This window comes from Corapipo altera, unplaced genomic scaffold, assembly GCF_003945725.1.
Source record: "Corapipo altera isolate COAL_440 unplaced genomic scaffold, ASM394572v1 308, whole genome shotgun sequence".
In the NCBI taxonomy this organism is placed as follows: Eukaryota; Metazoa; Chordata; class Aves; order Passeriformes; family Pipridae; genus Corapipo; species Corapipo altera.
Genome location: NW_020884925.1, coordinates 2,049,109 through 2,062,477, shown reverse-complemented (window position 1 = coordinate 2,062,477; position 13,369 = coordinate 2,049,109). Strand labels below are relative to the sequence as shown.

The 13,369-nt window shown below is 54.7% G+C and overlaps 1 protein-coding gene across 7 annotated transcripts; it reads right to left on the bottom strand.

The window, feature by feature from the left end:
- Positions 1-203: 203 nt before the first annotated feature.
- Positions 204-9,403, bottom strand: CUNH15orf39 (chromosome unknown C15orf39 homolog). Of its 7 annotated transcripts, none has more exons than XM_027657868.1 (5): positions 9,318-9,398; positions 8,513-8,868; positions 5,967-8,054; positions 2,300-5,359; positions 204-1,706 (listed from the first exon to the last, which is right to left on the bottom strand). In XM_027657868.1, exons 4-5 carry the CDS (start codon positions 5,310-5,312, stop codon positions 1,603-1,605), a joined length of 3,117 nt encoding a protein of 1,038 aa, XP_027513669.1. In that variant the 5' UTR covers positions 5,313-5,359; positions 5,967-8,054; positions 8,513-8,868; positions 9,318-9,398; the 3' UTR covers positions 204-1,602. The 7 variants fall into 7 exon arrangements, with proteins under 7 accessions (XP_027513669.1, XP_027513670.1, XP_027513667.1 ...); XM_027657869.1 differs by having other exon boundaries at positions 5,967-8,653; positions 8,756-8,868; XM_027657872.1 differs by adding an exon at positions 1,901-1,934 and having other exon boundaries at positions 1,614-1,706; positions 5,967-8,868.
- Between the last annotated feature and the right edge of the window lie 3,966 nt (positions 9,404-13,369).

Genomic DNA, 13,369 nt, shown 5'->3' with positions numbered 1-13,369 from the left:
GGGTGATCTGTGATGGCACACTGGACACTGAATCCAGCCCCCTGATGAGGGCACAGAGGGACTGGGCACATCACCTGTGGCTTGATGCAGGGAGAAGCAGGCAAGTGCGTCAGGGTGGGGATTTGGGGATGCTCCATGCCCAGAAAGACCCTGTTGTGCCCACACTGGGAAGCAGAGACAGAATCACGGCGTGTCTGGAAATGAGCCAAACTCTTTTAATCAGATGAAGAACCTCTTAGAATTGACATTCTTACAAAAAAATTAAATAAGGGGAAGGAACTTTCTTCCCTGCAATAAAAAGTATAAAAATGACGTTATTAACAAATGCTGCTTTCCCAATCACTGTGCACAGTGGTGAGGGAGAGTGAGGAGAACAGCAGCATCCCCCCTTCCCTGTCCCATCCACAGCAAGTCCATCCCAATGGAAAACCACAAAGGCCACACACAGAAATCCCCCAACAGCAAACACACCTTTTGGCTAAGTACAGTCTGGGTAGGTTTTTTTCTTAGTTCAAAATAAATATTCCCTGTAGTGAAATAAAAAAATCCTAAGAATCTTTGTTTTGTTCCTCCATGCCCTGCAGTAGCTGGAGAAACACCTGAGTGATGAGTTGGTAAGGCCTCTGCTGTGCACCCTGCTGCAGCCCCCCAGGACGAGGGGATGTTTGTATGTTCTGGTATGCCCATCAACCCTCTGGGATGGAAAGGATCCCTGCTTCCAAGGGCTGGGATGGAAAGGATCCCTGCTTCCAAGGCCTGGCAGCATGACTCCCCTCTATGCTATGATCACCACATCTCCATTAAGGTGATCACTAAATGTGCATCTCCCGTGTTCTCCACTGGAAGAGCATCTGGGGTGTCAAGTAGTTTGGTTTTTCTTTAGGAATCTTTAAATTTTTCTTGCAGCCTTTTAGTTGAAATAAAAAGTTAAGTATAAATTACTGTATTTAAAGAAAAAAACCACCCAAAACACACGACCTGAAGGCAGCAGCTCCTTATAAAGGTAAATCCAGAACATTTGTAAAATGTCTTCATTTAAAACAAAAAAAATTAGTCTCAGGACTACAGAAGTCACGATTCCCTTGTCCTGATGTTGTGAAAGGTCTCTGTAGCACTTTAAACCAGACGGAAGGTACATTTCTTGGGAATGGCACGGATATAGCAGGAGAGGGGATTTAGAGGAGAGAGGAGGTAGGTGGGATGTTGTCCTTGCAGTAGCCAGCCTTTTTCCAAGGCTGGGGATGGTGCTGAGGACCAAGGCTGAGGACTGTTTCCATGCTCCTCTTGCTCCAGATCCACTGGAACTCCAGCCAATTCCTCTCAGCTCACCAAGTCAGTCATGGATGGAGGTGAGGATGCACCAAGAGATGATGCGTTCAAACTAGCTTCAGCTGCCACAAGGGGCTCGAGCCCATCCCCGTGGCTCCAGACACCACACCAGCATCCCTGCATGTGGTCCTGCATCACTAAGCTGTTCTCCACCCTGAGAACTGTCCTTGGAAGGTCCCCTGATGCTGGTGGGAACTGAGCATCTCCCTGTAGGGCTGCCGGTGATCTCAATATCCACAGCTCTGGAGGCGAGGGACCTTCCTGCTCCCATTCTCATCTAGCTGTTGTCCTTGGCACATTCCTTAGTGCCTCCTTTTTCTCTGATTTATCCATGGCTGTTGCTTTGCCATCAGCTTTCAGCGTCTGAGCAGGGCTACCTGGGAGAGGAAGGAGTGATTAGGGAGGGCAGGATCTTCACCTCCACATCCCAAACATTCCCCGCTCCAGCCTGACCCATGGAGTGGAGCCTCCTCAGCCAGCTCAAATCCACAAAAATATACCTCCGCCTCCACAAAATGACATATAAATCCCATAAATTCCTATAAAGCCACATGGAAGAGGAGTTACCTACTTGGAAGGATGCTGGTTGGCTTGCGACCTCAAACCTGCAAGAAATAAAGTTGTTGGTAATGGCCTTGAGCAGTAGCAGAAGGGTATCTGGGCAGAGCAAAGAGGCCACCAGTTTGATGGGACAATCGTAAGTGGCAGGTCTGGCACACTGCCCTTGGCTGGGCAGAGGTGGCCTGGAGGTGACTGACACCTCCTCGATATCCCCAGGATGACTTTTCTCCCTCCCAGCTCAAGCTTTTTCCCTCCACAACCTCCAGGGAAGAGGTGGGCAGAACACCCAGTAGGACAGGGATGCTGAGGCACCGGGTGAGCGTCAGATGCTCCCAAGAAACAGCAGCATCTGAAAGGCAGGTGCAGCTGGAGCATCCCTGGGATTCACAGGAGATGCCAGGCTACCTACCGAGCTGCTGCCGGATGGCGTTGTGCCAGTGGAGGTTGAGCAGGTCTGGATAGATTTCGGGGAGCTGCTTGAGCGCCAGGAGCTTCAGCATGCGGGAGGTGCAGCTCTTCAGCTCCAGGTCCCTCAGGTGCCTCTCCTCCGAGAGCGTGGTGGGACGCAGCTCCACCTTGTGCTTCTGCAGCACCAGGTCAACGGAGGTCCCAGGGAGCTTCGGGAAGAGTTTCTCCTTCACCACGTGGATGGGGATGAAGATGGCTCCTGCCCGGACGACGTGGGGGAAAGGGCAAGCGAACATGAAGGTCTCCAGCTGGGAGAGCAGGTTGGCCAGGAGCGTGGCCACGTCCTGGAAAGCCAGCCAGATCTCCTTGCCTTTCATGGGCTTCTGAGAAGTGGGAGCCTTGGAGTTGTTCTTGGACTTGGGCAGGGACTTGGGCAAATCTCCCAGCTCTTCTACCAGTTCTGCCTTCTTCAGCCACTGCTGCAGGAGCTCTGGGGATGAACGTGACACTGATCCCGAAATTGTGTCACAGAGCCAGGTGTGCAGGGTGGCAAAGTACTGCCCAGAGGGGGTGTCTGGTGGGGGACTGACAAACTTCCTGGCCAGTGAGACCCCCTCCTCCCCTGGGGTGAAGGGGGTTTCGGGAAGTGGAGGCTGGGGAGGGTTTGGGCCTGAGATGGTGCTGGGCTGGGGGTCAGGTGGTGGGACTGGGGGGCTGCTGGATGGTGAGGAGGCTGGTGGGTTCAGTGTGGGGGTGCTGCTGGGTGGGCTGGGCTGGGGGGCTTGGGGGCTGCCATCCTGCTGGGGGGGCTCTGTGCTGGGCGTGAGGGAGTGCAGGAGCTTGTATTTTTTGAACATGAAGGTGGCTGAGCTCTGGAAGTTGCTCCTGTCCCCAGAGCCCACCTCAAGCAGCTGGGGCTGGGCCCCCTCTCCCATTTCCACCTTGCCCCCAGTAGCCTCTTTCTCCTCCTCCTCCTCCTCCACATCCTCCTGGTCCAGTGTCCCCTCCACACAGCCAGTGAGTCCCTGGGTCTCCGTGGCTTCCACTGGTCTCTTCAAGCTGAGGTCCAGCACCATATCCTCACTGAGCAGCTCCCCAGCGCCCACCCCATCAGGGCTGCCCTCCTGAGACCCCAGCTCTTGGGGCACAGGCTTTGGCTTTTTGGGGGCCCTCTTGTGACATCTTTCCTCTTGGCTCTGCACCACACCGCCGTCCGATCTCAGGCTGGACACCACCAAGGTTTCTCTGAGGGAAGCAGGCTCCTGGCTAGGGCTCCTGTTTTGAGGTGGGGGGTCCCCCCACAGATGGTCCCTGCAGAAGAGGACATGGGCTGAGCCCTTGGCCCTCTCCAGGTACTCCTGGTAAGGTGCCAGGCTGAAGACATTGTGGATCACTGGCATTGGTGGAGAGGAAGAAAAAACTTTGGTGTCCCTCGGGTCTTCCAGCCCCTTTGGGGGGGTCATGGATGAAGAAGGGGGGGCAAGCTCCTTGGTCGGATCCTTGACCTTGCAGTCATTTCCTTTCCCTGTGATGACAGGAGACACTGGTCCCCCACACAGAGTGTCCTGTGGGGCTGGGCTGGTGTTCCTCCTCCCCAGGTATGGGGGCTCCTGCTCCCCTTGCCTGGGTTTCTCCCAGCTCCCTTCTCTTTTGGGAAATGTCTCCGTGAGCCCACTGGAGCCCCTGGAGAGCTTCTCAGGGGTGCAGACAGGTTGGAAAGCGCTGCTGTGCCTTGACACCGCTCGCCACCGTTGACTTCCCGCCTCGTGCTGCTCACATCCTGGCTCCAGGGTGGCAAAGGAGGTGTGGAACACGGATTCATTGCCAGGGTTGAAAGTAAAACCAGGGTACCCGGGCAACTGGACATCCCTTGGCAGCTCAGCATCCCTCAGCACCACCACCGGCTTGGAGGGACCAGCACCCGCTGTCCTCAGCATGTAGGGGTCCAAGGGGCTGGGAAAGTAGCTCCCTGGGGCTTGGGGTTTGAGGTAAGAGCCAGGAAAGGGCTTCCTGCTTTCCACAAAGCTGGAGCTGGGCAGGGCACCGGCCTCCCCCGCAGGGGGAGCCGGAGGGTGATAGAGGGGAGCAGCTCTGTGAGGAGACAGTGGGTAAGGGAGGGGTGGGTAGCACATTTCTGGCCTCTCCGGGTTTGTCAGGCCAGCATCAGGCAGCTGGAGCTTGGGACAGGAGTCCGGGATGAGGCTGGGGACCTCTGGCACCTTATTCTGGCTGTGGGCAGTGGGACAGCTTGCTTCCAAGACTGGGGTGCTTGGGGGGGGCCTGTATTTATCAAAGGTGACATAGTAGTGGGATAAGGCAACGGGGGAGCCCAACTGCTCCTTGGCGGGCAGCACCAGGCCGGAGGGCAGCGGTGGGATGCTGGGGTCAGAGCAGGGACCCCTCCTGTGGGGCTCGCCAAGGTGGAGAGGGTGGGTGGCAGGGGGCAGAGCCCAGTTTGCCTCCCTTGGTGTCTGCTGCAGGCTCTCCACTTGTGTTCCCAGCGGCAGAGCCATCCTGGGGGCCAGGAAGCGGGCAGGGGCTCCATACACCGGCTTGGGGACCGCCAGTGGGGCCGCCTTGTTCACCACCACAGGCTTCTTCACTGGTAAGGGGTATCTTGGGCTGTCCAACTTCTTCCTAGCCATCAGCTGCTCCTGCATCAGGCTGTCCTTGCCCTTCTGGATGCCCAGGCTCTCCGATGGGTGCAGCAGGAAGCCCACCAGAGACCCCTCGGCAGGTGCTGGCTGGCTCATGGCACCAGGGCCGTAGTGTAGGTAGGTGGGCGCTGGGCTCCAGCGGGCCAGGGGCTGCTCAGGACCCTTGGAGCTCTGCAGTGGGCAGGCAAAGTAGGAGCCCTTGTAGTTGAAATGGTTTTCGGAACCAAGGTTGGGCACAGGGCTGGATTTGCTTTGGATTTTGCTGGACAGAAAGCTGGTGGTGGCCTCTGTCTCCAGCCGAGGTCGCTTGTGGAAAATCACAGGGTCCACAGAGTCCAAGAACTGTTTTGAGGCCATTTATACCTTGCTGCAGGTGTCCTGACAGGAGAGGTGACCTGGCCTTCCTGAACAAGAGAGAGAATAAACCATGAGCAAATCAAGTTCCCCACAGCCAGCACCCTGTGGTGGCACAGGATGACAGAGTCCTTCAGGAGCCCTCCAAAAGTCACCTTGCCTCCGTGCTGGCTGGAGAAAGAATGTTGGTTTTCACATGCACCCCATTTGTGATACTCAGGATCACACTGGAAAGCTAAAGCAGAGGAGGGGAGGTGTGGAAAACCCTGCTTGTCTCACAGCCAGCCTCTGCCAAGGGCAACAGGTATTGCTTCCCTTCTCCCATCCTCCCAATACCTGGCAGAGATCCTAAAAAAACCCACCCAACCCCAACTGAGATGCAGCATTTGATCATCGGGGTGGAAGTGCAGGATCTGGTCAGGCAGCCCTGTGTAAGCCAGGGTGGGAGCCCACAGCCAGTGGGGGGAATCCTGGGAGGCTGGCTGGGCATTTCTCCATCTGTCTCCTTGGAAAAGCCCTGGAAAGCTCTGACTGCTTCGGTTCCAAAGCCTCAATGAGTATCTGTCGCAGGCAGTGGGGAGCAAAGCTGGGTCAGCTCAGGTGAAGAGCCAGCAGACACAAACACAGAGTGCCCAAAATTCCCACCCCCAGTTTCACCTTTTAAAGTAATTTGAGATTTCTCCCTCTGAGGTAGCAGTTCATCCTCTCCCTTAGGATGTCTTCTGATTTGGGGCTGCTGTGTGGAGAGTCTGGTCCACAGTGACAGGTGGTGAATGCCAGCAGGTGGAGCTGGCAGGCTGTCCCACCATAGTCCTGCATCCTGGAGCATCCCAAGTATTCTCCCAGTATCACCTGGCATCACCCAACATCTCCCCAGCACTGCCCAGCATCTCCTAAACATCCCACTGAGACACATGAGCATCACTAGAGTACCAAGGGCATCACAGGACCTTCACCCAGTACCCCCCAGCATCACCTGAACATCCTGTAAATCACCCAAGCAAGCCCCAAGACCCACCTGAGCATCACTGGCACAGCACCCTCCCAACACGGGCAAACATCCCCCCGTATTTCCCAGCACGGCCCAGCATCCCCAAGCCCAGATCCTGCTGCAGCAGGATCTCCTCCATGTTATTTTTTTCCTTTTGTGACGAGAGTTAGCAGAGAAGCCAACGAGGAAATGGAGGAAAAGCACATGGAGATAAGACAAAAGCCACATCCACAGCAGGGGAAATGGAGCAGATAACGAGAAGACTTGTGGGGGGAGATAAGGGACCCAGTGGTGGTGGTGAAGCAGCTCTGCCTGGAAGGGAGCAGGGGATGATCTGCCTCTCCCCAGCCCCAGCTCACCCCAAAACAGCAAGACTGAGGCTGCACTCTCTGCTTCTCTCTTCCATTTGAAGTTTCTTATCCAAACTTCAACAATTTCTTACTTCCCAGTGAGGATGCTGCTTCCCTGAAATCCTCTGAAAACCCCCATCAGAGGGTCAGTGCTTCCTTTCCCACTTGCACCCTCGGAAGCAGCTCCCCCACATCGTTTCCAACAGCTTTATCCTCATGATAAATCCTCAGGGTCATTTCTAAGACATCCAGTACCTATTAAATCTGCCAGCACTTAGATCCAGGGAAAACAGCTCCCTTCAAATTGAAAAAAGCTCGGGGAAAATCCCAAACTGGGTTATTTTCCTTCCAAGAAGGATCTCTCAGGAGGCTGTTGTTTAAAGCCATCTCCCTAGGAGATGCTGCGTGGGAGAGAGATGCAGGCACGGGATTCCTTCCCAGCTGTGACAATGCTGAGGTTGGACAAGCCAGGACAGAAACCCAGGATCTTGTGACTCCTGACGTTTCCCCACTGTTTTTTCCCCTTTCCCCCAAACCCCAGAGATCTACAACCCCCACCCCCTGCGCGTGGGGAGCGTGGGGACGTTGTGACACCAGCCCTGCCTTCACTCAGCTGATGCCACCGGGCATGATGCAATTGCCCTGTTTTACCCAGATCCAACTTCCAGCCTTGCTGGAGGGATGCCCCGTGGCCCGAGCCAGGCACTTGGAATCTCTGATGCCTCACAGGGTTAGGCTCATTAACCTCATTAGGGTGAGGACACTCCTGGGCTCACTCTTTCCATGAAATCCACCGGGGCTTCACCGAGGGGATGCCATCCCTACATCTGCACCATCCCAAGAAAACAGCTCCAGTTTTGCTGTCACCACCAGCTTTTTCCCTCTGGGACTATCCCCTTTCAGCCCATGGAGGTGGAGAGGGATAAGTGGGAATCAGGGCTGGGGGGATGTCTGAGTGAACCCAACAAATGCAGTCAGCAATTCTGAAACCCCACAGCTGGGAAAAGCAGGAGGTGGATTAAACACAACCCGTTATTCATCTTTTTTTAAATGTTTTTTGATTTTTTTTTCCCCCTTCCTCTTCTCAGGTTTTTTTTCCCGGAACAGACCGTTTGGTCAGGAGGGAGTAAAAGTAAAACCAAATGCAGAAGAACACGTGCTGCCCGAGCAGCAAAACCTCCCTGATAAGCTCCCACGGGCCTCAGAAAACTTTTATCTGCCACGTTTCGGGTGTCCAACGGGCACAGGAGGGCTTCTGTTCCCCCTCCCCGAGGCTCCTCGGCCTGCCAAGGCTGTTGGGAACACTGTAGACGTCTCTTTTCTTCTCCGACAGCTCCCAACAATGTGTCCGTGTCTGTTATCAGCGGGGTTAGTCAGGCGCAGCACACGGCTCCCCGGAATTTCCTGCCCAGGATGCGATGTCCTAAGCGGGAGCCTCTCACCGCAGCCTCCCGCCTCCTCCATCGCCACGTGATGCCAAGAAAAAGCCGCCAGCTCCCAGCCGGCCCGCAGGACTCGAGAAACAGACCCCAAATAGCTCCTAAACCCGCCGGCACGAAGCATCCCCAGCCCCACGGAGCCGCCCCCGAGGAGCCGCGGCGGAGGGTCGCTGGCGGGGGTGGAGTTCCCCGGGGTCCCCCCTCGACCAGCGGATTTCTCCACCGGTAACGGGGCTCATTCCCGGCCGGCGGCAATCCCGGTTTCACAACCGCGGGGACTTTGGGACCCTGCCGAGGAGGTTACTTCTCCCATCTCTCCCGCGGGTTTGGATGAGATCACCGGCAACGCTCCCCCCCCCCGGCTTTGATCATTCGGGGATACAAACGAGAGGCCTCAGCGGTCCCGGCTGCCTCGTTCCATACCTTGCCCTTCTTCCACAAAGTTTGGAGCTCCTGAGCTTCTCCCAGGTGGGCAAATGCCGAGTCAGAGCCTTCCCTTGGACCAAGCCGGCTGTTTTTTAAGGCAGTATCCTCATGGAATGCATGCACCAAGCCATGGCTTGTCTGCGAATTAAGTTGAAAATCCCCAGGAATATCCACTTTTATATAAAAAAACCAAACCTTCACGGAGCATTGAGTAGCCACCAGAAGGGCTCAGTTCCTTACTATTTAGGGGATTAAAACACTTCCAAAACGCATCGATCCCGTTCCAAAAACATCGATGTCACGTCCCAGGTTGGCCACGGTCAAGGCTGGGGTGCCCCGGCGCTCGCAGACCCCTGCCAGGACACGAGGTAGGGATGGGGCGCGGGGGCAGAGGTGGCCGTGTACGTCCTTCTGTCCCCTTCACACACCCACGGCCACCGCTTTCGTGTGAGCAACGCTCCGGCGACCCCCAAAATAAGCCTCTCGCAGGAAGCTAAGCGCACTCACGCTGCGCATCAGCCGCATGATCCAAAGTGTCCATAAATGGGTAAAATCCCGGGATCCGGAGCCTGCAACCCGCTTTTCCCTGCACGGCTCAACGAGAAGCAGACGATCCCGAGGGCGGCGTGCGGGGAAGCGAGGGGGGGCCCCCCCCACCCTGTCCGAGGGCTTCACCCGCCGAGGGAAGCGCCAAAGCAAGCGGGGAGCTGGCTGGGGGTCCCCCCCGCCCCCTTGTCCCCCCACATCCCTCCGCTCTGTCCTGGGTCCCGCAGGACGCGCATCCCTGCGGCCCCTCACTCACCTGCGGCTGCGGCGCGGTGCCTCCCCCGGAGCATCGCTGCGGGGCCGGGGGGGCTCGGCGGGCACGGAGGGGAGCGCTCGGCCGGCAGCCCGCGCTGTGCGGAGGAAGTGGGAGGAGGAGGAGGAGGAGGAGGAGGGCTGGGTGTGCGTGTGGGCCGGCCGGAGGAGGGAAGGGGACGGGACGGGACGGGAGGGCAGAGCGGAGCCACACGTGCAGTCAGCCCGTGCGCTCGGAGCGGGGACCCCCTGGACGGGCACATTCCCCCCACACACACGCTGCGGGGGACACACGCTGCGGGGAGCCCCTGTAGGGCAGTGTCCCCGTTTCAGCAAACCCCCCCGGTGTGGAGGAGGAGCCGCACGGGGAGCCCACGCTGGGGGCGAGCCTCATTAAGGGGAGCTCTCCTTGGTATGGAGCCCCAATTAAGGGGATGCTCACTGCAGTTAGTCCATTAAGGGGGCCCCCTCCTTAGGGAAGACAGCCAAAAAGCCCCCCCCCCCCCTGCCCCTTACAAGCAGTCCCCATTATGGAGGGACTCCCATGATGGGGGCCCCCATTGCAGGCAGGCTCCATTAGAGAGGACCACCACTAAGAGGGGACCCCCCCCTCAGTGCAGCTGTGGAAAATTAGGCAGAAGTAACAGTTAGTGGAACGTTGAGAGCTCGGGAGCAAGACGATGCAGCCCAATCCAGTTTAGTGGTTCTACCGTAGTAACAAGGTGTTCAAAAACATATTGCCCAATTTTACATAACCAGGCTGAACAACTTCATATGTAAGACTTTTCTGCTGAATCCGTATTCCCGGGTTAATAAATATGAGCCAGGTATGCATATCCCCCTAAGCATCCAGGGCCATGGTCCGGCATTGTAATAAAGTAATGTCTCCTTCTTAATTGGTGTTAAGGAGTTTTATTCCCGAATTTCAGTGATGCAGGCGTCCCCATTAGGAAGTGACCCCATTCAGGAGACCCCCGCCCCCCATTGCATTGGGGGGATCCCCTGTTAAAGAGGAGCCCCCATTACAGGGAGACCTCTCCTCACAGAGTTAGGGGCACCCTCTCAGCACAGGGACGCTCCCCGAGCCTGAGACCACCAGGACACGGCCAGGGGTCCGGGTCCGGCCAGACACAAGTCCATCTGTCCACACAAAATCACTTTACCATCTCGTAAGCAGGGACAGAAGGAAGCTGGCAGTCTGGGCTGGGCTGGGCTGGGCTGGGCTGGGCTGGGCTGGGCTGGGGACGGCTCCTGAGCTTCACAGTCAACCCCCACCCCAAAGAAAAGCCCCTCCTCCTGGATTTAACCCCTGCCAGCCCCAAGTCCACTCGCTGGCGTTAACACGTGGTGTTTATCTAAGGAGTCGCGTCTGGAAAAGTCCACCTGTCTCCCAAATTCGGGAATGAAAACTCCTTAACACCAAGGCAGCATTAAGAAGCAGGCATTTCTTTAACTGGGCACCTGATTCACGCGGGGTAACTCTGGCTGATGTGCACGCCTGGCTCAGGACTATACGTGTCTTTATTAGCTGGAGATACCCATATTAATTGAGAAGTGTTACAATTTGTTACTTAAGGCGGCCACGGAGTCCCTAAATTTGATTGGCAGACTTGACTTATTGCCACTGTGGCCACAGAGCCCCTAAAATGGATTGGGCTGCACTGACTTGTTACCAAGGCAGCTGCAGAATCCCTAAACTGGCCTGGGCCTTGACTTGTTGCAGAGCTCTCTCAACGTTCCACATGACGTTCCATTAACTGTCACTTCTGTGTAATTTGCAACACACTCAAACATTCCCCGACTAATCATTAACCCCCATAAAAAGCACGTAAATATGATTAACCCAGTGACACAGATGCTGGGAGACTGGGTTGCCCAAGACCCTGGAGTGAAGCAGTGGAAGAGGCTCAGCTCCCATTAGCAGTGAGAAATAAAGATTTCTAACTGAAAAATAATTCCGCCTTTTTAATACTTTACTGAACAAAGGCCGAGAGGGCAAGGTTTGAATTCTCCTCTCCTTGGCCTCACAAGCATTACTTTCCCATTACAGCTTTAATTTATAGCAGTTATGTGGCAGCAGCAAAGAAAATAAGGATCTGGGAGGAGCTGGCACTGAATTCCCGGTCCCTTGGCTCCGGTGTTTACAGACCATTGCTTTGTCTGGAGTTCATTGATCAGGTACTGCTGCTAATATTTTCTTTGGTCAAATGGTAATGCAATTAGAGAATAGTTATTATATTTAATTATGAGATGTTATATATTAGTGTTAACATATGATAGTTTTTATGCATTAAAACGAGCAAATGGGTGGATAATAAAGCTTGTTATTTGGAGTTATGGGCATTAAAATTATCACTGTTAGTTTTTACCTCGCTGAACAGAATCACAATTCCCTTGACATGGCAGATAATGCCTTTAAGCTGGAGTTGGCTCATACATTTACATAACTTTACTCTAGAAAGACCTTTCCTCATCCCAGTGTGGCCACATCCTGCTGCCAGGCATCCAGCTGGACTCTGAAAACTAAATCTCAACATTTTCTCACCCTTACATATCTCTGCTGCAGAGAGGGGAGTTTCTACCTGTTCTCTCAGCAAATGCCTGCTCTTGTTCCTTCTTTTTCCTATGAATTTCCTTCTCTCCACTTCCTGCATGATTCCTCTCTTCGTCAGCTACTCAAATCATCTGAGTGGCTGAGGCATCAAACCTGCTGGCACCATCAGCACCAGCCTCAAAATCCTCCATTATTTAATTTTTATTTTATTATTTTAATTTTTATATTAATTTTCAAAGACAGAAGCACTTGGAAACATGGCTTTTGGGAGAAGGTGGGTGGTAATTTCCACCCAGGGCATAGCCATTACCATCTTTTTTGCCCCTCCAGCTATCAGCATCCTCCCTGGTTAGTGAGCACCTGGGAGAGCTCAGATACTCAGTGTCAGGGATCATGCCCAGCATCCCCATGGGGTTACTGTGAGCCTAGTGAGGTGACAGTTTGACTGATTCAGTCAAATTTTGGCCGTGTGGTTTTCAATTTTCTTTTTGAGGCTTCTCAGCCTCAGCATCTATCTTCGATCTGTGGTTTGCTGGGCTGTGCCTCCCTCTTAGCTCTCAGGAAACCTGCTGGCTTCAGACTGCCACTGCCTCCACAGTCTCCCAAACTGACAGCCAAGATGGGACACCCATCCTGGGATTCACCCCAGCAGGCACAGGGATGAGGGGCTCCAGGTGGGAGCATGGGCACCAGGTTCCCCTCTTCAGGCAGCATTTCCAGCAGAGTTCATTGCTGCTCCCCAGCCACGTCACTTCTCCCCTACCCCAAAAAGGGTCAGTTCTTGTTCCAGCTTATGCTCCCCAATGTTTCCTTTTGCCAATTAAGCCTCTCAGGGGAATTTAACCCCCTTTAGGAAGGCAGTACCCTGAGTGATGCTGGCCAGGAGTCCAAGTGATGGAGAAGGGTGGGTGGTCCCCAGCTCACAGACCTGCCCATCTCCTTTTCCCATGGCAGATCAGTCCAGGAACATCTGCTTTTGTTCCTCTTCCCTCTGTTTTTCCCTCTTCTCTTTGATTTGCTTCCCCATAAAGTCATGCTCTAAGTTCTGGAGAGATCAGCTACTCAGCTGATCTCCTGGTGACAGGGAGAGGTGGGATTTAAAGGTCACCCACTGCTACAAACCCCTCATCTTCCCAGGTTTTAATCCTTCCAGAAATGCCTTAGGTTTGCTCCTAGGGACCAGAAAATCTCTCTCCACTCCTCAAATTATCTAGCAATCCCCAAATTATCCAACAGAGCCCAAACAGAGATGCTTTTTTTTGGCCCAGGAACTGTTTGGAGGGGAGTGGGAGATGGATGGGGTCCTCTTCTACACCTGAAGCACATCCCAAATATGGAATGAAGGAAAATCCCTTGGGTACTGTAGGGAATTTGGCACACCAGCACCCACCATTCTGTCCAAGAGGACCAGAGGCAGCTTTAACCCCATCCCACCATCTCCAGGGCTCTTGCTGGGGACCTCACAGCCTTGTTAACAGCTCTCACCTTGGAGACATCTTTGG

Bases quoted from the DNA above. Each gene is read 5' to 3' on its own strand.
- CUNH15orf39 (XM_027657870.1), bottom strand. From the start codon at position 5,312: ATGGCCTCAAAACAGTTCTTGGACTCTGTGGACCCTGTGATTTTCCAC. The intron at 1,707-2,299 runs GTAGGTAGCCTG...TTCCTCTCCCAG, and splicing joins CGCCATCCGGCAGCAGCTCG to GTAGCCCTGCTCAGACGCTG.